We start from the raw sequence: 24,434 nt of genomic DNA on the forward strand, positions 1-24,434 counted from the left end.
GACCAGGCTGGCCTCGAACTCAGAAATCCGCCTGCCTCTGCCTCTGAAGTGCTGGGATTAAAGGCGTGTGCCACCACTGCCCAGCCCCTTTTCTTCTTTTTATTTCTTTCTTTATTTAAAGGTCTTTGAGGCAGTTTCACTATGTATCTCTGCCTGTCCTGGATCAGGTTGACTTCAAACTCACAGAAGGTCCTCCTGCTTCTCTCTCCCAAGTGTTGGGATTAAGGGCATACACCACCATGCACAGCCAACCTGCACATATTATTGCTACTTTTTTTTTTTTTTTAATTTTTCGAGACAGGGTTTCTCTGTGTAGCCCTGGCTGTCCTGGAACTCATTCCGTAGACCAGGCTGACCTCGAACTCAAAAATCCACCTGCCTCTGCCTCCCAAGTGCTGGGATTAAAGGCGTGCGCCACCACCGCCCTGCGCTACTCTGTTTTAAATGTAGTGTCTGGACACCCTGATGGTGCTTGGTGGCCTGGGGAGCCCTATGGTCTCCTCCTATGACCTGTGGTGAAGCCACACTCACACACTGTTGGGCATCAGAATTCCTTACACACAGGCCCCATTGCTGCTCTTAAAACTGTCACTTGTTTGTAAGTCAGAGACAAGCTAGAAGACATCAGGATAGCCATTCTAAAACAGTTAGCTGCTGGCATAGGCCAGCATGCTTCACTTTTCTACTCAAGGTTTCGTTCTGCTCAGAGGGCTGGAGCCATAACTCCGTCTCTGAGTCCCTGCCTTTCAAACATGAGCACCTGCTTTTGATCCTGAGAACACACATGGAGGCTGGACTAGGCAGTGCACATCTGTAACCCCAGGTAGAGGCAGAGACAAGCTCCTTAGAGCTCCCTGGCCAGCTGTTCAAACCAATCAGTGGGCTCAGGATTAGTGAGCAACCTTGGCTCAGACAATGAGGTGAAAAACAATAGAGGAACACACCGACTTCAATACACCTCTCCCCTCCACATGCTGTACACACATGAGTGCATATACCACATGCATACCCAAGATAACAAATACCTAAAAGGAGAGAAGGAGCAAGCATACTTGCAATCCCAGCCAGGGAAGGAGGCAGGAGGCTTGCTGGTCTTCCGTTGTGACACCTGCACAACACTGGCCAGGTCTCAGCCAAGAAGTAGCATTTTCTGTCTCTAGATGAGCCTCCCGCAGGGGTCGCAGGGGCTGCCTGCCTTTGTTGCTGTGCTGAGCCTGCTTTTTGCTTCCTGTTCTGCCAGGTCGGCTGTAACCCCAATGAAGATGTGGCCATCTTTGCTGTTGATTCACTGCGGCAACTCTCCATGAAGTTTCTGGAGAAGGGAGAATTAGCCAACTTCCGATTTCAGAAGGATTTTCTGAGGCCATTTGAACATATTATGAAGAAAAACAGGTAGTGCACATCATTGTGAAGATCCTGGGTCTCATCCCTGTTGGTGTCTAAAAGTCTCTCCCACCACTAACCACATGATGAATTCTCTTCTGTCTTCTTGGTGGTGGTGTTGAACAAATGGATAAAAACTCCTTTTATCAATACATAGTTGAAGGGATTGGGATTATTTTAGCCCCTGCTTAAATGTCTGCAATCCTGATCCAATCCCCATCTCCCCAACATACACAGATATATGTACATATATGTGTGTATGTACACACACACACACACATCTCCAAGAAATTTGAAAATTCTGTGTAGAAAATAACCAGGAGTCCTGTTTCATGAGGTTTCGAAGCTGGGTGTATAGGAAGTCAGCCCTTCTTTGCTCTGTGGGTTTTCTCTTTGCCCCCTTCGAGTGGGCCGTGTGCTCAGTGAGCACAGCCTGTGCAGCCTGCACATTTCCCCCTGACTGTGTGGCTTCCTAGCTTTGCAGGCATGTATGCACATCTGTCATGAGTATTCAGGCGGTATGTGTCCAACCTTGCTGCTATGGCAGGGATTGAGCCATTTATCCTATCATCCCATACAATTAAATTTAAAATATTGTATCTCCAATCCTTGTGTGTATTTAGCATGAACATATACCTTGCCTCAAAGATTTGGTAGTGGGGTGACTCACCGACTGAAATGAGAGCAGGGTAGGAAAGCCAACAGAGTGGCTTCAGCCACAGACAGTGTACTGTTGAGCAAGAAGTCAGACATAGCCAGCCCCAGCTCTGGCCCCATAGCCCAAATCCTTATAAACTCAGATTCCTCCATTCCTTGATTCTGTCTGACATTCAGTAGCACTTTCTTCTTAACCTTACGATTGCAGGGTGGTCACTCTGATTTCAGAGTAGGGTAGGAGAGCTGAGCTAAGTGAGTATGCATTACGATGTGCTTTCAAACATAGTTTTCTAATGTGCTGAAGGGGCAGAGTGTCTCTATCTTCCTACCCTCCCACCTCTTGCCAGGTCCCCGACCATCCGGGACATGGTGATCCGATGCATCGCCCAGATGGTGAGCTCCCAGGCAGCCAACATCCGCTCAGGCTGGAAGAATATCTTTGCTGTGTTCCACCAGGCAGCCTCTGACCATGATGGGAACATTGTGGAGCTGGCCTTCCAAACCACAGGCCACATCGTCTGTGAGTATCTCCGTTCCCTCCTGTCTGACATCTCCCTTACAGTCTAGCAGACGACTCTTCTTAGTTGCTCATCTCACTATTGTGGGGCTCCTTGCTCAGGCTCTGCTGGGTGAACAGGATGAGTGAACATGGGCAGGGTGGAAAGCACTTGGCATGTGTTCATCTTTACAGCAGTCTAGTGAGTGAAACACAGTCAGTTCTCAATCCAAGCAGGTCTCATGTCTGGAGCTGCCAGCTCACTACAAGGTAGACCTGACCCCCACCACTCTCCCTCTGCTTTTGTGGTCTTTTGAGAACACAAGAGTGTGTAGAGCAGCAGAAAACCCAAGTTACCAAGATGCACTCTGAGCCGAGGCAGACCAAGGTGGCTCTCCCATCGGGGCATGTAGAGATCCTCTCTGCAGTTTGTCACGTGCCACGGTTTCCATTTTTTCTTGCTTTCTGTTGGTGATTACACTTTGAAAATGGCCAGGAGCATGATGTGGAGTCCAGAGTACATATTGATGTGCCTTGTATAGAAAGACAAGCTTGCTGCAGGCAGGAGTTGTGCTGCTCTTGGCTGTTGTTTAGTGCTGATGTCTTAACAGCTTATTACACAAGGAATCAAGGACACGGACCAGGTGAGAACGACAGGCTCACGGGAAGCTTGTCTTTGTCTCCCCTGGGAGCAGATGTTTAGTATTCCATAGTTGTGTTCATGGATATTGTAAACAGAACTACTGAGATTTTATTTCCTCCATTTTATCAAAGAGGAAGTTGAGGCACAAAGGAAGTCTGCCAGCTATGAGAAGCCTTCAGTAGCCCTGGTGTGATTGCATCCATGAAGGCAGTTGTCCTGCCCCTCCATTTCCAAACCTCGCTTCCTTTTGTCTCCCCAGCAACCATCTTCCAGCACCACTTCCCAGCAGCCATCGACTCCTTCCAGGATGCTGTAAAGTGCTTGTCGGAGTTCGCCTGCAACGCAGCTTTCCCTGACACCAGCATGGAGGCCATCCGGCTCATCCGCTTCTGTGGAAAATACGTCTCAGAGAGGCCTCGGGTGTGTCTCCCCACCTTGCTTCTGTGGGTGGGCCAGAAAGTCATGGGGCCAAAACTACTGACAAAGCTCTTTCTGCTGGTGCTGGGTGTGCACGTCTCAAACTTAAGGCAATCCTCCTGCCTCACTCTGTTGAGTGCTGGGATTCTAGGCATTTACCATGACCTGGCAGTTGTTCATACTGAGCTTTTTTCCGCAGACTGCACTCCTAAAAAGTGACAGTGCCCTAGCTGTCTGTTTAGCCAGAAAGGTCAAGACACTCATGTTCCTTGTGAAGGAAAGGACACAGTCGGGCCTTGGTGATGTGGTGGAGAAGAGTGTTTGCTGTCTTTCAGAGGACCTGAGTTTAGTCTCAGCACCACCCACATCATATAGCTCTCAGCTGCCTGTAACTCCAGTTCCAGAGGATCATACAGCTGCTGGTCTCTGCAGGCTCATGCTCAGCCCACACTCCCATAGACATAACGTTAAATATAGAAACCAGGAGTGGAGGTGCACAGCCTTAATGTCAGCACTCAGGAGGCAGAGGGAGGTGGAGCTCTGAGAGTTCAAGGTCAGCCTGGTCTACAGAGTGAGTTCCAGGACAGCCAGTGTTAGATAATGAGACCTTTTCTCAAAAACAAAAAAGAAAGTCCCCCTTTTAAGAAATGACACTTGCCACTGTGACACACTGAGAAATCACAGTTCCAAATTGCTTCTGTGGATTGGTCATGGAGCTTTGTGACAGAGCTTTGTGTGCAACAGAGCCCACCCTACAGCCACCTTCTCTAAACAAGAAAAGGAAAAAAAGAAAAGAGGAAGAAAAAAGGAAAGGAAGGAAGAAGACGCCTCTGTCTGCTTCTGAAGGTGTTTGGGGTTTCCTTGTGTGGCTCATCTTTCTGGGTGAGACCTGTGAACAATTAAGGGTTGGTTCCAAAGCACTGAAATGATGGGAACACAGACATCCTAGTTGATATGGAGCTTTGCACCAGGCTGTGGAAAGTCTCCCAGCCCAGCTACCTGATGGACAACCACTTAGGTATAAGTGCCTGTGGGCTAGGCAGCTTGTGTAACTAGTAGCTCCGGCTACTGAGTAGTACGTTTCAGTATAAGAGTGCACTGTCGCTGTCTTCAGACACACCAGAAGAGGGCTTCAGATCCCATTACAGATGGTTGTGGGCCACCATGCGGTTGCCGGGAATTGAATTGAGTACCTCTAGAAGACCAGGCTCTTAACCACTGAGCCATCTCTCCAGCCCATTAGCATGTTTTCTAATAAAACACTCTCTGCTCCAGCACTCTTGTGAGCTGCCTCCCTCTGGTCTGTAGGTTCATGGAGATGACACCTTCAGTGGCCAGGGGAATGTCTCTCTCAGTCTCTGGGATTCCCCCTTCTATACTGCTGAAGAGAGAGTTTGGGGAAAAGATTGTCTGGAGCCTCAGTCTTTGTGTGGCTGCTTTTCTGATTGCTCCTGCTTGTTTAGGCTACATCTGAGACATGAATTCCTTTTTTTTGTTTTTTGGTTTTTTTGTTTTGTTTTGTTTTTTTGGTTTTTTTCAAGACAGGGTTTCTCTGTATAGCCCTGGCTGTCCTGGAACTCACTCTGTAGACCAGGCTGGCCTCGAACTCAGAAACCTGCCTGCCTCTGCCTCCCAAGTGCTGGGATTAAAGGCATGAGCCACCACTGCCCTGCTGAAACATGATTTTCATTTCAGGTACTGCAAGAGTACACGAGCGATGACATGAATGTGGCTCCTGGTGACAGGGTCTGGGTCAGAGGCTGGTTTCCCATCCTGTTTGAGCTCTCCTGCATCATTAACAGATGCAAGTTAGATGTACGCACAAGGTAACTAGATCCCCAGGGCAGCTGGACATCGATGTTACTAAAAGGAGTAGCTTCTTACCCCACCCCCAGGTTCACACCTCCCCACCCCCACCCTTGCCTCCATCTTTGGCGGTTTCTTCCTCACCTGCTCCCTGCTCTCCTTTATTTTCCTCCAGGGGACTCACGGTCATGTTTGAGATTATGAAGAGCTATGGTCATACCTTTGCAAAGCACTGGTGGCAGGACCTGTTCAGAATTGTGTTTCGAATTTTTGACAACATGAAACTTCCTGAGCAACAATCGGAGGTGGGTGATGTCTACAGTGTGGCCTGTGAATGGATGTCATGGCTACAGCGTGGCCTGTGAATGGATGTGGTAGGCCCAGGCCTAGCTGACCTCCTTCTTGAGGTTGTCTTGCCAGATAACAGGGGTTTGAAACACACAACTATTTAAAGCGCTTCTACAAGTGGATAGAAGCACTGTCCCTCTTAGGCCAGTGTCAGCTGGTCCTGGGAGAGCCCTTTCTGGGAAAAGGGAAAGGAAGTTCCTCGTGGTTTGCCCTCCTGGGCCAGGACACTGCCTGCCTACCCTGCAGGCTCCTGGCTGTTCCTCTTCTGTGTTCCACACTCTGACCTGATCCTACAGGACTCATAGTGGAGCGACAGTGACAGTGGAGACACGTGGAGACAAGCACAGCCCCTCCTCTTTTATTTTCTTTTTTGTTTTTTTTCAAGACAAGAGTTTCTCTGTGTAGCCCTGGCTGACCAGGAACTTAGTTTGTAGACCAGGCTGGCCTTGAAGTCATAAATATCCACCTGCCTCTGCCTCCTGACTGCTGAAATTACAAGTGCATGCCATCACTGCCTGACTGGCCCTTTCTTAAAGCATTATTGCAGGAACAACATTTCCCCCTCATGCCAGCATAAAAATAACATGCACTAGATGAATTATTCTGATACACAGAGCTCACACCTCTATCACATAGAAACTGAAGCTGCCACTATGTTGTGTTTCCTACTTAAGCAGTTTATACATTTGCGGTCACAGTGTAGAAATTTGCCCTGTCCTTTAATGTTAGAGTAAATTTTTTCCTCATCATAAAATAAATAAATATTCATTTTAGAACAATGCTTGGCTAGCAAGCAGGAAGCATGTGGTGCACACGTGCAACCCAGCTCCAGGGTTTTGTTTCTGCAACACCCAGCCCCAGCACTGGCTTTTTACATGGATTCTAGTGATTGAACTCAGCCCGCATGCTTGCTGGGCAAGGACTTTCCCAGACATGCCACCTCCTCAGCTCTCAAGTGGTCCTTCTTAAAGTCCCTTGCACTTGGGTTCTCATTTCTTGAGGACAGGAAGCCGGGAGGCCTTACTTCTGCACTCATGCCCACACACCGAGCCTCACCCATGTCTGTCAGCACTGTGTGGGACTTCCTGTTTCTCCACACCACCCAGCCCTTTACCTTAATTTACTTCAGCACTCTGCACATGCAGAGGCTCTTCCTGGCTGGCTAGATTGCATGTGTCCTGCCACCACTGGTCACCATGTTCTTCCTGTTGTGACCTGGCTTTTTGTCCTGTGACATTGGCCTTTTCTGAGTTGCTTCCTCTTCTGTTTTTTGTTTGTTTTTTGAGACCCAGTCTCATCCTGTAGCTTGAGTGGGCTGGAGGTCACTCTGTAGTCTGACTCTCATTGGCATCTTGATTTTCTTTTTATTGGTGGGGGGTGCTGTTGAGACAGGGTTTGGTTTTTTTTTCTGTGTAACAGCCCTGGTTGTCCTGGAACTCCACATGTAGATCAGGCTAGCCTCAGACTCTCAAAAATCTGCCTGCTTCTGCCTCCCAGATGCTGGTATTAAAGATGTGCACCACCAATGGCTAGCTTAAAATTTTTCTAACACAATATATTTTGATTGTGTTCTTCCCCTCCTTTAACTGTTCCTACATTCTCCCTGCATATCCAACTTTGTTCTTTCTCTTTGTCTTAAAAAATACACACACGCCTTTAATCCCAGCACTTGGGAGGCAGAGGCAGGCAGATTTCTGAGTTTGAGGCCAGCCTGGTCTACAGAATGAGTTCCAGGACAGCCAGGGATATACAGAGACCTTGACTCAAAGTAATTGTGGAATATGAAAGAGGAGGCCACCCAGCACCTTATCCTGGCCAAGGTATGCACACACATTCACACCTGTCTTGAAAAACCAAAATAAATAAATAAATAAATACGCGCACACACACACACACACACACACACACTGAGTGTGACTCCTTTACCCCGTGTCGCTCCATTGAGGAAAGTGGATTTCCCTTTTGAGAACCCTGTTTAGTGACTCTTCTCTTTTCTGTGACTGTGTAATCATTTTTATATTTCTCTCATACTTTTATGCAGTCATTTTTTTTAAAAATTGTGTGTGCGTGTGTGAGTATGAGAATGTGTGTGTGTGTGAATGTGTGCACATACCTTGGCCAGGATAAGGTGCTGGGTGGCCTCCTCTTTCATACTCCACTATTACTTTAAGTCAAGATCTCCTGGTGAATGTGAGGCTCCCATTTTCTCCACTTGACAAGCCCCAGTGCCATATTGCCTTCAGCCCTTCCCACAGACATGGGGTAACAGGTGCCTGGGACAAGGGTGTAGGATCTGAACTCCAGCACTCATGACTGCCTAGCAAGAACTCTGAGCTGCTGAGCCATCTCTCCAGCCCGTATGCAGTTTTTATTTTCCTGTGTTATTTTAAGGGACAGTTTAGTATTTGTTGAGTCCACGGTGCAGCACATCATACAATGCAGTTTTCAGATATGAATGTCATGGTGGTGCACATCTTCTTCAGCAAACATTTGCTCACACACCTGACTGTTTCTGTAGGATCTGACTGTGGAGATAGTGAGTGAGCAAGTGGACGTAGACAGTTTGGAGATGTTGATACTTACTGTAATGACAGTCTTGCTTACAAGAGTAGCCATCTCACCCCAGAGATGTTAGTTTTGAAGATTCATCTTTTTTTCCTTCAGAAATCAGAGTGGATGACAACCACGTGCAATCATGCACTGTATGCTATTTGTGACGTATTCACCCAGTTCTATGAGGCTTTGAATGAAGTGCTTCTCTCCGATGTGTTTGCACAGCTGCAGTGGTGCGTGAAACAAGGTATTCATTAAGTGGGGGGAGGGGCAATGTTTCCTCTTACACACTCTTTATGGGAAACTAATTTTCTGTCTATAAAAGTATAAATGCAATGCCAAGGGACACTGTACAATTTAACCCACTAGTCCATTCCCAGGCTGGTCTATAAAGCACATTTTAAAGATGGTTTTGCTGTTTTTTTTTTTTCACATGTAAGAGGTTTAATTGAGAGGGAGAGAGGGGGCAGTAGCAGAGAGAGAGGAGGGAGAGAGAGAGAGAGAGAACGCTAAAGTTTTTTTTGTAATTCTCTTCCCTCCATCCTCTCTCCCCAGCCTGTGTCTGTCTATTCATGTGTCCCTCTGTGTGTCCATGCGCCATTCCCCCAACTACCTTCTTTCAAGTTTTATGTGTTTGTAATTTTTTGTAGTAAACTATTTTTTAAAGTACTTTTGGAGTTACTGTCACCAGCTTCATCGGTGGACATCCTTTTGAGGGGTTATGTGTTCATGTTAGTGTATACCAGATAAAGACCATGTATCCCTTGGACATGGATCCCATTTTGGCCTAGGGCAAAGTTAAATTCAGTTAACATTTTTTTTTCTTCTCTGTGTAGCCCTGGCTGTCCTGGAACTCAATTTGTAGACCAGACTGGCCTCAGAGTCCCAGAGATCTGCCTGCCTCTACATCCCAGGTGCTGGGGTCAAAGGTGTGTGCCACCATGCCCTTCTGGCAAAAATGATCAATTTTAAAGGAAGTTTTTTATTTTTATTTTTTTTAGTTTTCTTTCTTTTTAAATAAACAAACTAGAGAACTTTATATAATCCATCCTTCCCAAATTGGGCCAAAGGATGAAAGTGCCTTTGAGGTTGGCTGATTTTTTTTTTTTTTTTTAAGATTTATTTATTGCTGGGCGGTGGTGGCACATGCCACCCAGCACTTGGGAGGCAGAGGCAGGCAGATTTCTTTTTTTTTTTTAAAGATTATTTATTATTACATGTAAGTACACTATAGCTGTCTTCAGACACTCCAGAAGAGGGCGTCAGATCTCATTATGGATGGTTGCGATCCACCATGTGGTTGCTGGGATTTGAACTCAGGACCTCTGGAAGAGCAGTCGGTGCTCTTAACCACTGAGCCATCTCTCTAGCCCCAGGCAGGCAGATTTCTGAGTTTGAGGCCAGCTTGGTCTACAGAGTGAGTTCCAGGACAGCCAGGGCTACACAAAGAAACCCTGTCTCGAAACCCCCCCCAAAAAAAAAAAATTTATTAAATAATGTTTATGAGCACACTGTAGCTGTCTTCAGATACACCAGAAGAGGGCATCAGATCCCATTACAGATGGTTGTAAACCACCATGAAGTTGCTGGGAATTGAACTCAGGATGTCTGAGAGAGCAGTCAGTGCTCTTAACTGCTGAGCCATCTCTCCAGCCCAGAAATACTGTTTTTATGCATCTTATGCCATTTCTTGTTTGTGAGCAAGTTAAAGTAACAAAGCACCCCTTCCCGCAGCAAAACTGACTGAATCATTGAACTTCTTTAAAAAAAAAAAATATATATATATATATATATATATATATATATATTAAACTATATGTGTATGGGTATTCTTCCTACATGTATGTCTGTGCACCATGTGTGTGCCGAATGTCTGTGAAGGCCAGAAGAGATCCCCTGGGGTGACATCCTTCAGCTGTAACAGCTGTTCTTCATAGCTTGGCTTCATTAACACCTACAGACCTCCAGCGACAGTCCCCACTTCACAGTGTCAGATAGAGACCATGGTCCCGTCAGACTCGGGTCCTGTTTGGTTGGTGTCAGGACAACAGTTAACGTTGAACGAAGATGCTGTTGAATTTTGCAGATAATGAGCAGTTGGCTCGATCAGGTACGAATTGCTTAGAGAACCTAGTGATATCCAATGGAGAGAAGTTCAGCCCTGCTGTCTGGGACGAAACCTGCAATTGCATGTTGGATATTTTCAAAACCACCATCCCACATGTGTAAGTGCTAAGGCGTGTGGGATGTGTCTGTGCCACCCGGGGTGTCTATCGCCAGGCTCCCAGGGGCAGCGGATGCTGATCTCTGCTTTCTCTCCTATTCCCTTAAGTTTGCTGACGTGGAGGCCCGCGGGGATGGAGGAAGAGGTGTCGGACAGACATCTGGTAGGTTCCTTATTCTCTTCTCATATCTCTGGAAGGTTCGTCAGCCTAGGCTGATGAGATGGCTCAGTGGGGAAAGGTGCTCGCCACCCAGTGGGTAACCTGAGTTTAGAACCCTAGACCCACAAGGTGGAGAGAGGGAAGTGCAGTTGTCCTTGGATTCCCACAGGCACAAGGCCCCCTCCTGCCCTTACATAAAGTAAGCAAATAAAATGTAATTTAAAACAGTAGTCAGCCTGTGTGTTTTGAAGCTTTCTTATGAGAATGAAAAAGTTTATACGATCTAAAATTAATATGCCTGCTGGGTATGATGGTGCACACCTTTAATCCCAGCACTTAGGGCAGAAGCAGCCAGACCTCTGAGTTCTTGGCCAGCCAGGGAATACATAGTAAGCCTCTCTGTGCCCCGCAAGAGAACCAATAGGCTTTTATAATTTCCTACAAAGTACAGAAAGAATTTTTTTTTCGAGACAGGGTTTCTCTGTGTAGCCCTGGCTGTCCTAGAACTCACTCTGTAGACCAGGCTGGCCTCAAACTCAGAAATCCACCTGCCTCTGCCTCTGAAGTGCTGGGATTAAAGGTGTGTGCCACTACTGCCCAGCTAGAAAGAATTTTTTAAAATAGTCTCCTACAGGCAGTAATGGTACACCTTTAATCCCAGCACTCAGGAGGCAGAGGTAGGTGGATTTCTGTGAGTTCGAGGCCAACCTGATCTGTAGAACAAGTTCTAGGACAGCCAAGGTTATCCTGTCTCAAAACAAAACAAAACAGAAATCTCCTTCTGCAGTATGCACTGTACACATTTTGCTTATCCTTGGTGTTTGCTCTTGCCATGGACTGGATCCTGTGAGCATGTGTCTGTCTTTAAATCTCTTAAGAATGGCCCTCTCACCTGCCAGTTCAAGCCTAGCCCAATCTGTAGAATGATCAGGACAGCCAGGGCTATGGAGTGGGAACCTTGTCTCCCAAAACCTAAAGATAAATAAACATTTTCTTCTTTTTAATTTTGTGTGTGTGTGTGTGTGTGAGAGAGAGAGAGACAGAGAGACAGAGACAGAGAGACAGAGAGAGACAGAGACAAAGAGACAGAGAGAGACAGAGAGAGAATGCCTGCTTGGAATACTTGTGGAGGTGAGAAGAAACCTTGCAGGAGTAAGTTCTGCGTGCCCATCATGTAGGCCTTGGGGATCAGCAGCAGGCACTTTTATTTACCTGCTGTGCCATTTTGTTGGCCTTTCTTTTTTCTTATAAAAGGACAACAATTTTTTGTTTTGTTTTGTTTGGCTAGACAGGGTTTCTCTGTGTAGCCCTGGCTGTCCTGGAACTCACTCTGTAGACCAGGCTGGCCTTGAACTCAGAAATCCACCTGCCTCTGCCTCTGTCTCCCAAGTACTGGGATTAAAGGCATGCACCACCACTGCCCGGCCTTAATTCTGCTTTTAAATTTTCATTATAATATCAGTAGAAGAAAAAAAAAGCTGCACCATTGCTGATTTAATTTTGACTTGACCTAGTTTTTAATCTGTCACACTCAGGCCTGCTGGTGGTGGCACACACCTTTCATCACAGCACTCAGGAGGCAGGGGCAGGTGGATCTTTGACTTCAAAGCCAGCCTGGTCCACAGAGTAAGTTCCAGGACAGCTAAAGCTGTCTTGAGAGAACGCAGAGAAACCCTGTTTGGGGGTTGGGGGGAAGTGGAAAAAAAGAAAGACAGAAAGAGAGAAAGGAAGGAAGGAAACCTGTCACGACCAACTCTATAATGTGTAGAGAAATGCCTTGAGTTTGAATAAGAGAATGTGAAGTTTTAACTGAATTTAACATGGAGTCTTGGTGTTGAGAGTCGTATCTGTGCTGGACTCTGAAGAGCAGCGAACATTTCATTCTTTTTTTCTTTGCATTAGGATGTGGACCTGGACCGCCAGTCTTTAAGCAGCATAGACAGAAATGCTTCCGAAAGAGGACAGAGCCAGCTGTCTAACCCCACCGACGACAGCTGGAAGGGGACGCCATATGCAAGTAAGACCTTTTAGTCTGGGTGTGTTTTCATTTGCTTGTTTTGTGCCTCACGTATTTGGAAAGCACAGAGGTGCCAGAGGATACACCTCCCTTCCTGCTCCTTCTCTCTCCTGTGCCACAGTGTTGCCAATGCACATTCACCTTCACATATGTACCAGCACACACACACCCCCGCCCCTATTATGCCAGTTATGGGATAGTGTGCACTATCCACTTTTCCCTTAGTGTATTGTTAGCTATCGATACATAAGGTTTGCACATTCTTTCATACTGTTGCCCTCCATCCCAACAGATGCATCTTTGTTTAAATGGGTCTTACTAACGAACACTGTGGCTTTATTACGTCATTCGTGACTATCACCCTGTATACTGTTCTGTGTGACATATTTTAACACATCTTTAGAAAAATGCTAGGAATTAACTAGCTCTGGGGTGGGGGTAACAAGAACATTGATATTTGGCAGATGTTTCCAAATTGCTGTCTGTTAAGGTTACACCTGTTTACATGATCTTTGGGAATACCTCAATAAAATCATATCTTTGGAATGATTTTCTACTTTAAATTATGATTGAGTGGAGCCTTTTTCGATGTGCGTGAGAACCCACTGTGCATGTGTCACACCCACCTGGGGCAGTGGGTGCTCTGCAAACTAGTCCCAGTTATTTCTCTGGTTTGTCTCTTAATGTTGCTCATAGGGAATTTTACTCTCTTTTGCTGAAAAAGAACTTTAAGAACTAGAATGTTGCCGGGCAGTGGTGGCGCACGCTTTTAATCCCAGCACTTAGGAGGCAGAGGCAGGTGGATTTCTGAGTTCGAGGCCAGCCTGGTCTACAGAGTGAGTTCCAGGACAGCCAAGGCTACACAGAGAAACCCTGTCTCAAAAAAAAACAAAAAACAAAACAAAACAAAACAAAACAAAAAGAACTAGAATGTGGACTGGAGCAATGGCTCAGTGGTTAAGAGCACTGGTCATTCTTCAGAGATCCTAGATTCCGAGCACCAACATGGTGGCCCCCAACCATCTGTAACTATAGTCCCATGGGATCCAATTTCCTCTTCTGGTGTGCCGACTTACAAGTTACATAACACCCACATACATAAAATAAATACATCTTTGAAAAAAAGAACTGGACTTGACGTAGGTAGGGCATGATGATGCATGCCTTAAATCCTGGCAGGTGGATCTCTGGGTCTGATGCCTCTCCCCTGATCTGTACAGCCAATTCCAGGCCATCCTGGGCTGCCCTGTCAGACCCTGTGGTGTGACGTGCTGGCACTCTCATTTACTCTTCTGCTGGCCTTTAAGAAGCCACTTTACGTCTGAAGGACAGTTGGTAGAACTTACCAGTCTGTAGTAGGCAGGGCCACATACATATACATGCCTTTGGCAGACTGAGGAGTCAGAACTTCCAAGTGTTCTGTTCCATCTGAAGTGGGGTCCTCTATCCTTTGTCTTCAGAACAGTCCCACCACATTCTTCACATGCCAGGTTGTACCACAGTGGGAAAAAGCAGTGTGTGATCCGGTGTCTGTTGAAGGAATATGTCACATTGAAATGCATTAAAAAGGCCCCAGGGACTGAGGCACTGCCCTTTGGAAACTGCTCACAGCCACAGACCCCTCCGTATTCAGGGGAGAAGGCTGTCTGAGTTTTCATCACCCCTAGCTAGCTAAGGTCATTATTTGGACAGGGCCAAGTATAAATCCATTGCAGTAGAACACTCAGAGCAGCTAGATGACAGCATCTGCAGAGGTGTTTTGGCCCCTGCTGTGCCTCAGCCAACAGTTAATTCTTTCTCCTCCCTTCCTAACCATACCTCCCTCTGAGCCCAGGTCTTTACACAGTTTCTTTTTTGTTTTGTTTTTGAGACAGAATCTAACATAGCAGTCCAGCTGGCCTGAACCTGTAGTCCTCCCCCTTCTGCCCCAGCCTCCAGAGTGATATGGCCGCCATACCCTGGCCATATAGTTTGGTTTGTGTTTCTGTGTGTGTGTGTGTGTGTGTGTGTGTGTGTGTGTGTGTATGTGTGTGAGAGAGAGAGAGAGAGAGAGAGAGAGAGAGAGAGAGAGAGAGAGAGAGAGAGAAGGCCTCTCCATGTAGTCCTGGCTGTCCTGGATCTCGGCGTAGACCAGGATGAGTTGGATCTCACGGAGCTGTGAGTCCTGCATCCTTCCCGAGTGCAGGAATCAGAGGTGTGCCACCACTTCTGGCTAATCTCAGAGTTAAAATTCATTAGGAGGCTAGAGAGGTGACTCAGCAGTTAAGAGCTCTGGCTGCTCTTACAGAGGACCTGAATTTGGTTCTCATTTCTACATGGAGGTTCATAACCTTCTGTGATTTCAGTTCTGGTGTCCTCTCCTTGGCTCCGTGAGCACCAGGCCTGCACATGGGAAACAGACATACATGCAGGCAAACACTCATACACATTCAACAACAAAACTATTTCAGGGGTTGCTGGACACTGAACCCATGAAGTCACATGCCAGGGAAACATTCTAGCACAGAACTGAATCCTTGGCCGGCCCCTCAAAAGTGGGAACATTCTGTATGTAGAGGAATGTTCTATAGTTGTAGACTCTTACACCCATGTTTAAAAACTAGAAGACAGCCAGGCAGTGGTGGTGCACACCTTTAACCCCCATCACGTGGGAGGCAGAGGCAGGTGGATTTCTGAGTTCGAGGCCAGCCTGGCCTACAGAGTGAGTTCCAGGACAGCCAGGGCTACACAGAGAAACCCTGTCTCAAACAAAACAAAACAAAACAAAAACAAAAACAAAAAAAACCCTAGAAGACAGCTGCTTTCTAACTTTCTCTCACTAAGCTATCCATCTTAGTTCTCATAGTGGATCATGATTCAGCCAACACTTGAGAGTTGCCTAAACCCCTGGAGTTGGAGACACAGGGTAGATGGAGGCAGTTTTCAGTAGCAGGAGCATCATTGTGCATCCGGTGTAAACAGGAAGTTAGGAGAAATAACTATGACCAGTGAAAGTGCCACCACCCCTCAGAGCACCCAACTCCTTTTACCCTCTCAGGGTTCGGATCAAATCCAGACCCTCATGGCTCCAGTACCCTAAAGAATGGGCTTGGAGAGATAGGACATGCAGAAGGCCACACTGGAAAAGCAATGGCCCAGAAACTAAGAATTTAGAAGAGCTCCTCTGACCCCTCCCGCCCAAGCTGAGGTGAGCCTGCTCACAAAGGCTGACTGGCTGGCACTGGCATCCTGCCCACCTACTGCAAGGGTGCAGTGCACACTGTAATGCCCGAGAGCTGTGGCTGACAGTGAAACTTGCTGTCAGCTCTCCTGCAGACCTTGCTCGTTTCCTTCCTTTCCTTTCCAATTTTCCTTATTTCCCTCTTTTCCCTCATCCCTTTTCTTTTTTCCTTTTCCCCTTTTGTTGTTTCATAACCTTATTTTGAACAGATATTTCCTGGGATTTTATTTAAACTTACAATTCAACCCCAATGCTGCTCTCTACCCAGTCATGCCAGTGGGTGTCACTCTTAGGTCTTAGCTCATATCTCCAGTGCTCCGGATTGGGAGGCAGGGTTCTCATCCATGGCCATGCCCCAGCACCAGCACCAAGAAGTGCTGGGCACACAGGAGGAATTCAGTGAAGAGTGCTGAGTCATGGTCAGGGTTCATCTTTATCATCTGATGCAGGTCAGAGACTGCTGGCCAGCCTCCTCATCAAGTGTGTGGTCCAGCTAGAGCTGATCCAGACCATTGACAACATCGTCTTCTACCCTGCCACCAGCAAGAAGGAGGATGCGGAGCACATGGTTGCTGCCCAGGTAAACACCCCAGGGCCTGGGCTGGAGCAGTCTTCTTGACAGTGGGGGCCTGTGAGCAGCAGCAGCAGCAGCATGTTGGAACCAGCACAGGTAGCCAGTCCCCAACCCAGCACCTCTATCCAACCTCACGGGCACAGGAAACAATATATACCTGAGACAGAGACAGAACACTGAAGTCAAAGGTCTGTAATCCCCTGAGCTACGCTGCCACCCCTTTCTTGGTGCTAGGGAGAGTGTTGTTTATCTCAGGGATAACTGTATGACTTCTCTCTCCATAACCAGGGAAGCCGTGTGAGGGCACATGCCTGAGAGCCCAGCTCTCAGTAGGCTAAGGTCAGAGACTTGCTGTAAGTTCAAGGTCTGCTTGGGCTACTGATTGAGACCTTTTTTTTTTTTTAAACAACAACCAAAAACTGTGAGTAGAGCAAGCCTGGTGTAGTAAGGTACACTTGTAACCCCAGTAGTTGGGAGGTGGAAGCAGAGAGGATTGTAAGCCAAAGGCCACAGTTTTGGCTTCACAGCCAGTTTGAGGCTAGCCTGAGCTACATGAGACCTTGTTTCAAAAATCAAAAGCAGAAAATTAAACCAGAGGATAAAAACAAAACAAAACATGAGAGGGATAGTGTGTATGAAAGCCCTGAAGCCATCCTGTGAGCCATGGAGCTCAGTAGGTGAACATTTGCTGCCAAGCCCGCCAACCAAGTTTGACCCCAATACTCACAGAGTGAAAGCAGGGAACCAGCCCCACTCGCTATGGCCCCTCAGAGGCTAGCATGCTCTGAGCGAGGGGCTGCAGCCACCCAGAAACCTGTAACAGGCAGAGTCGGAGGCTACCCCCTGCCTCAGCCCTGCTGTCGGCTAAGAGGATAATTACTACTGATCATAATATATCCGCATGTTCAAGTCTGTCCATTTTCTGTCTTCTTTTCATTTTTCTTTTTTGTTTGTTTTTCCAGATAGGGTTTCTCTGTGTAGCCCTGGCTGTTCTGGAACTCACTCTGTAGACCAAGCTGACCTCAAACTCAGAGATCTGCCTGCCTCTGCCTCCCGAGTGCTGGGGTTAAAGGCGTGCTTTTATTTCTTTTTTTGTTAACAGTGCAGTTTAGTCATTTGTTTTTACAAGAGTGTGCAGACACTGCCACTGTCATTTGAGAATGTGTTGACCCCTGTGAGAACAACGCCATGACCGTCAGTGGCTCCTCATTCCTGACCCTGAGAGTTATTCCTAGACTTTCTGTCTCTGGATTTGCCTGTTCAGAGCTGCTCACGTAGAATGTGTGATTTCATTAATCTAGCTGAATGCTTTGGGTTTATTTGTATTACACAGAACAGCAGTAGTTCGTGTACATGTGGGTGACTTTTAACGTTCTGCCGTGGCCATTCCATAGCACAGCTGCTCCTCTGGCCATTATGGCTAATACTGGGTATAGCAGTAGTTGGGGCTTCTTATAACCCAGCACTCCTGAAGCTAGCACTGGCCACTGCATAGCAGTACTCTTATTCATTAAAAAAGAAAAAAGAACCGGACAGTGGTGGCACATGCCTTTAATCCCAGCACTCAGGCGACATAGGCAGGTGGATTTCTGAGTTCAAGGCCAGCCTGGTCTACAGAGTGAGTTCTAGGATAGCCAGAGCTATATACAGAGAAACCCTATCTTGAACAAAAAAGAAAGAAAGAAAGGAAGGGAGGAAGGAAGGAAGGAAAGAAGGAAGGAAGGGAGAAAGAAAGAAAGAGAGAGAGAAAGAGAAGAAGGGAGGAAGGAAGGAAAGAAGAAGGAAAGAGAATGAGAAAGAAAAGAGAAGAAAAGAAAAGAAAAATGAGCCCTAGCCCCACCCTTTAATGCCTGCACTTGGGAGGCATAGGCAGGCAGATTTCTGAGTTCAAGGTCAGCCTGGTCTACAGAGTGAGTTCCAGGTCAGCCAGGGCTACACAGAAAAACCCTGTCTCAGAAAACCAAAAAAGAAAAAAAAAAGAAAACAAAGATATAAACATTCATTTTACTGTTATATACATCTTATATCAGGTTTTTGTTGTTTAGTTTTTATTTATTCATGTATGAGCTCTCTGTCTTCCTACACATCAGAATCGGGAATCAGATCCCATCAGAAACATGTGGGTGCTGGGAGTTGAACTCAGGCCCTCTAGAAGAGAAACCAGTGCTCCTAACTGCTGAGCCTTATTACATCAGTTTTTCAATGGACATGTTTCCTGGGTAGATCGTTTGAGCTGAATTGCATGATCATGTGATGATTATATGTTTAAGTTTCTGTGAAGTTTACAAAGTTGGACACTGGTTCATAGTCCCACTGCATCATGTTCTCATCTGTAGCTCCCTGCAGTGGCTGTCTTCACTGTCTCCCAGTTTGCACCCTGACATTCTGTACTCTTCATGCTTTCCTGCAGCTATTGCCCTCTCCTGCCCTGCCCCCACTCCCAGTCCAGCTGCCTCTCTCCTGTCTGGCCTACTCCCAGTGTCGCTTTTATCCTCCCAACTCAGTAAATCCCTCTTCCGCTTCCCTGTCTTTTCTTTCTCTTCCTCACCATTCTAAACTTACTGCTTTCCTGTTAAGACCGTCACTTGTATCCAGCACATGCTCAGTCCTTATTAGAGAACTCCCTTTCTAGGTGTGTTTTCAGTTTCTTTCTTTTGATTATTTTTTTTGTTTTGTTTTTTGATTTTTTTTTTTTTTGAGACCCACAGAAATCCGCCTGCCTCTGCCTCCTGAGGCGTGGGACTAAAGGTGCATGCCACCTTGCTGAGCTTGTTTTCACTTTCTTTCTTTTTTTTCTCTGAGACAGGGTTTCTCTGTGTAGCCCTGGCTGTCCTGGAACTCACTCTGCAGACCAGGCTGGCCTTGAACTCAGAAATCCACCTGCCTCTGCCTCCCAAGTGCTGGGATTAAAGGTGTGCACCACCACTGCCTGGTGCAGCAATTTCTTCGAAACACAAAAAAAGAAAAGAGGTTCAGGCCCCCGGTTTCCTTCGTCCTCTGTTCTGATGTCAGACTTAGGAAGACACTCTCCAGGTCACGCTCACACAGACTGGGCTTACAGTTGTGTTTAGAGGGTTTGTGGGTTGTTGTCGTCCAGTCCACCTACCTTTACGGCCCCAGTGCAGTTACAGGTGCACAGCACCATGCTTAGCTGTACAACTGTGTTTTAAGAGGTTTTGTGAGCTGGGCGGTGGTGGCGCACGCCTTTAATCCCAGCACTTGGGAGGCAGAGGCAGGCGGATTTCTGAGTTCGAGGCCAGCCTGGTCTACAGAGTGAGTTCCAGGACAGTCAGGGCTACACAGAGAAACCCTGTCTTGAAAAGGAGGTTTATTTAAGTGACCAGGTATGGTGGTTCACACTTCTAATCCCAACACTTGGGAGGCAGAGGCAGTTGGATCTCTGTGAATTCTAGGCTGCCCTTGTCTACTGAGTGAGTATAAAAAAGACCCAGTCTCAAGGGGGAAAAAAGAGTGCTTTATGTAAAGTTTACTCTTAGATCTTTAAATGTATTATAGTTCTTCTTAATGGTGTAAGGTGGGACCTGGCTTTTGCCTCTGGCATGTGATGGTCACATGTCCTCAGTACTGTCTGATACAATCTCTTCTTTCCCTGGAGAATTTTTCTGGCACTTGTGTTAAGTCAGTTTACCATTGATATAAGGGCTATTTCTTATGTCTCCATGCTGGCTAGTTCACCTGTGTGCCAGCACCACCCTATCCTGATTACTGGAGCTTTTTAGTATTTGTTTTGGAAGCTGAATATACCATCCTTCCAATATTTTTCAATATTTTAGCCCTCCAATACACTTTCAAGTTTACCTGCCAATACAGATCATGTATGGGGTTTAACATCAACTTTATAAAATAGGGTCTCACTATATAGGTCAGACTGGCCTGAAACTCAATGTGTAGCCTAGGCTAGCCTTGACGTGAGTTGCAGCCATCCTGTCTCAGCTGGGATAACACATGTGTGTCTGCACGAGTAGATCAGCTGGGATTTTAATAAGGACTGCTCTAGAGTCACAGATGAACTCAGGAAGTTTTACTGTCTTCTCTCTTCAGCTTCTTATGATAGCTACAGCTGACTCCTAGAAATTTCTAGAAGTACAGAAATCTCTGGGCCTGTCTCAGATTTTGGGCTCCACATTGACTAACAATTTGGAGCACTTTATATATTGCTTAGCTGGTTTTTCCTTTGGAGCTAACAGCAGTCAGAGGCTTGAGTGATCAGCTGAGCGCTGAGGACCAGCTAGGCCCTGCTTCCCTTTGCTTGCCCTTCAGTTATGTTTGGGACTTGGGCCTTCTGTCACAGGGAACACATCTGAAAAGACACCATGGTGCTGTGTGAGGGGTTGAAAGTACACCCCACTTAGGCCACAGAGACAGCACAGGAGCGTGGACCTCCAAGCCCACCACCACACAGCCTCTCAGGACGTGGTTCCCAGCCAGAGACAGACTGAGTGGAAACAGTCCCAAGGATAGCTCTGGGAGAATTGCAGTGCCTTGTCTCCCTTCCCAGAATTCCTCAGTCCCCACTGAGCTCTTCACTCCCCATCTTGTCTCTCCCCTCTAGCAAGACACCTTAGATGCGGATATCCACATCGAGACGGAGAATCAGGGCATGTACAAGTTCATGTCTTCCCAGCACCTGTTCAAGCTGCTGGACTGCCTGCAGGAGTCCCACTCCTTCTCCAAGGCCTTCAACTCCAACTATGAGCAGCGGACCGTCCTCTGGCGAGCTGGTGAGGCACACAAGGGCATGACAGGCCACATCCCTGAAACACCAAAGCCTTTGGAGAATTCTGATACTTTAATAATGCTTTTAATTTCATTTTTTTGTTTTTTATGTGTATGAATGCTTTGCCTGCATTTATGTCTGTGTCCTACATGCCTGGTGTCCTAGGAGGTTAGAGGAGGGGACTGTATCCCTGGGAAATGGAGTTTAGAGTTGTGAGCCTTCATGTGTGTACTGGGTGTGTACTGAACCTGAGTGTTCTGAAAGAGGAGCCAGTGCTCTTAACTACTGAGCTGTCTCTCTAACCTGTATTTTTATGTAAAATTTGTTTTTCCAAGGGTGAAAATGTAGGAGTTTTGTTATTTTGAACTTTATAGAGACACATTACAGACTTTTGGTACCATCCCTTAACAGTCTCCCCAGAGTCCTTGTTTTGTTGAAACAAAATTGGTTCTTGCGCCGGGCGGTGGTGGCGCACGCCTTTAATCCCAGCACTTGGGAGGCAGAGGCAGGTGGATTTCTGAGTTCGAGGCCAGCCTGGTCTCCAGAGTGAGTTCCAGGACAGCCAGGACTATACTGAGAAACCTTGTCTCGAAAAACCAAAAAAAAAAAAAAAAAAAATTGGTTCTTGCTATCACCTAGGCTAACGTAGAATTTGCTGGTAGCTCAGGCTAGTCTTAAACTCACAGTAGTCCCACTGTCCCAGGCTCCTGGTTACTGGGATTGTAGGTGTGGACCACTATGCTTCACCCTGAGGTGTGTGCTTATTTGTTTTCTGAGAAAGTGTTGCCCTGGCTGTCCTGGGACTCACTCTGTAGACCAGAGATCCACCTGCCTCCTGAGTGCTGGGATTAAAGGCATGCACCACCATGCCTGGCTTAAGTCACTGTTTTAAATTTAGAATCTCTTTTCCCAGTGGGAAGGTTTTGACCATGCCATTGTCTATGGGGATTTTTGTTCAGAGTGTTTGGCACATCTCTGGCTGATTGGGATTTTTATACTTTTTTCTTTTTAAATTATGTTTTTATATGTACTTTGTAGGCAAAATTTTAAAAAGCCATTAACTTAAAAAGGCGCTAGCATTCTTTTTTTTGTTGTTTTTTTGTTTTATTTTGTTTTTTGTTTTTTGAAGACAGGGTTTCTCTGTATGACCCTGGCTGTCCTGGAACTCACTCTGTAGACCAGGCTGGCCTCGAACTCAGAAATCCGCCTGCCTCTGCCTCCCAAGTGCTGGGAGTAAAGGCGTGCGCCACCACCTCCTGGCGCTAGCATTCTTTTTTAAAATTTAAAAATTGTATGTGCATGACATGAGATTGTGTGTTGTGGAGGTCAGAGAACAACTTTGTGGAGTCAGTTCTCTCCTTCAACCTTTATGTGGGTTCTGGGGAGCTAACTCGGGTCTCCAGGCTTGCCTAGTAAGTGCCTTTGCCTGCTGAGCCCTCTAGCTACCTTGAACACTAGCATTCTAAAGAGAGACTTACCATGAGGCTAATGGCTTCACCAAGCACCAAGTCTGCACAGGTCATCTGCACAGTCATGGCTGCAGCATCTGCCTCCCCCAGCCGTAGGCTCAGTACTGTCCTGGCTGGTAACATGAACCGCTGATGTGATTGCATTATCTCTAGGCTTCAAGGGCAAGTCCAAACCCAATCTTCTCAAACAAGAAACCAGCAGCCTGGCCTGTTGCCTAAGGATCCTGTTTAGAATGTATGTTGATGAGAACCGCAGGGATTCCTGGGGTGAAATACAGCAGCGACTTCTAAAGTAAGATTGTTTTCCCATTATTTTCCCATCCTAATTTTGTGAATGGAAAAGAGTAAGAGAGCTAGGTGTAGTGGTGCACATCTTTTATGCTGGCGCTTGGGGGGCAGAAGCAATGGATCTCTTTGAGTTGCAGGCCAGCCCAACTACATACAAAAGAGTAGGTGAGAAATATCTACTCAGTAAGGAGCCCTGACTAGCTGGCTTCCTTCTGCTGCCTCCACTCTTTCAGGTTGAGAATACTGAATGGAGTAGGCAGGGCTACTGCTTTACCAACTCTTCCAACTCTTCCCTGGGGCTGATGTCTGAGTCCTAAGACAGAGGGAGGGTCGGTTACCATCCCTCCTGGGTGGAGGTCCAAGGATGGGCTGTGAGGCCTGGCACCCTTTCATCCCTTCTTCCTAGGAAGATGGGGGTCACAGGGTTAGCAGGATCAGCACACACAAGTGCCGAAGTGCAAGAAGTAGCCACCAGTTTCCACCTACTTCCTTGGCATCTCCGGAAGGCTGGGGAGCCTCGGGTTTTGTGGTTTTCTTTGATGCTGGGCTGTGAATTTGGCCTTGTGATGTTCTACTGCTGAATCTGGGCTCTGAGTCTCCCAAGCCTTCTCTAACTCCTGAAACATTAGCACACAGCACTGACCTTGCAGGAGGGCAGCAGTCTCCAGCAGAGCAGTGCAGCCCTCAGGAGGTCATTCAGTGATCTGACTGTCAGTGCGAGCTTCAGTTATCACCATATCAGTGTTGGTGTATTCTGTAATGGAACATTGACAGCCATTTGGGGAGGACGGCTGGGTACAAAGTACAGTAATAGAGCACTTGCCTACCATATATGACATTCTAGGTTCAGCTCCTAGCGTTATACGCACATGCATACCCCAGAAACAGAGAGGGAAGAGAGTGGGCTACAGTATTCATATGTCCTCTAAAATAATGGAATTCTTTCCTTCTTTTTTTACTATTACAATTTTATTCTGTTTCCATTTGTCTTACAGTAAGAATAGACTTCTGCCTTTTGTTTGTTTTGGTTGGTTTTTGGTTTTTCGAGACAGAGTTTCTCTGCATAGCCCAGGCTGTCCTGGAACTCACTCTGTAGACCAGGCTGGTGTCGAACTCAGAAATTTACCTGCCTCTGCCTCCCAAGTGCTGGGATTAAAGGCGTGCACCACCACTGCCCAGCATTTGTTTGGTCTTTTGAGATAGGGTCTCATGTAGCCCAGGCTGGCCTCAGACTGACCATAAAGCCAAGGATGACATTGAACTTCTGGTCTCCTGGCTCTACCTTCTAAGTGTTAAGGTTATATGTGTGCACCACCACACCCAGCACTTATAAGTCTTGGCTCAGAGAATTATTTAATTAAAAGAAAATGGTTCTTTCCTACCCTTTCCTGTGACAGTCTCCCTATACACAACCTCAGGCTGGTCTTGAACTCACAATTCT

The 24,434-nt window shown here is 46.7% G+C and overlaps 1 protein-coding gene and 1 long non-coding RNA gene across 4 annotated transcripts in view; one reads left to right on the forward strand and one right to left on the reverse strand.

The window, feature by feature from the left end:
• Positions 1-24,434, forward strand: part of Arfgef2 (ADP ribosylation factor guanine nucleotide exchange factor 2) — an 89,416-nt gene that overhangs the window by 60,130 nt on the left and 4,852 nt on the right. For all 3 annotated transcript variants that reach the window (XM_031372803.1, XM_031372804.1, XM_031372805.1), the window contains exons 26-37: positions 1,241-1,392; positions 2,388-2,560; positions 3,439-3,599; positions 5,292-5,422; positions 5,578-5,707; positions 8,415-8,550; positions 10,390-10,528; positions 10,636-10,690; positions 12,590-12,704; positions 16,374-16,504; positions 21,072-21,240; positions 22,859-22,997. In XM_031372803.1, the coding sequence (XP_031228663.1) occupies positions 1,241-1,392; positions 2,388-2,560; positions 3,439-3,599; positions 5,292-5,422; positions 5,578-5,707; positions 8,415-8,550; positions 10,390-10,528; positions 10,636-10,690; positions 12,590-12,704; positions 16,374-16,504; positions 21,072-21,240; positions 22,859-22,997 (1,631 nt within the window). The remainder of the gene's footprint in view (positions 1-1,240; positions 1,393-2,387; positions 2,561-3,438; positions 3,600-5,291; positions 5,423-5,577; positions 5,708-8,414; positions 8,551-10,389; positions 10,529-10,635; positions 10,691-12,589; positions 12,705-16,373; positions 16,505-21,071; positions 21,241-22,858; positions 22,998-24,434) is intronic.
• On the reverse strand, positions 8,100-14,192 carry LOC116091410. Its single transcript, XR_004119023.1, has 2 exons — positions 14,051-14,192; positions 8,100-8,528 (listed from the first exon to the last, which is right to left on the reverse strand). It is a non-coding gene; the product is annotated as an uncharacterized LOC116091410 (long non-coding RNA).

Source organism: Mastomys coucha, unplaced genomic scaffold (genome assembly GCF_008632895.1).
Source record: "Mastomys coucha isolate ucsf_1 unplaced genomic scaffold, UCSF_Mcou_1 pScaffold15, whole genome shotgun sequence".
Classification (NCBI taxonomy): domain Eukaryota; kingdom Metazoa; phylum Chordata; class Mammalia; order Rodentia; family Muridae; genus Mastomys; species Mastomys coucha.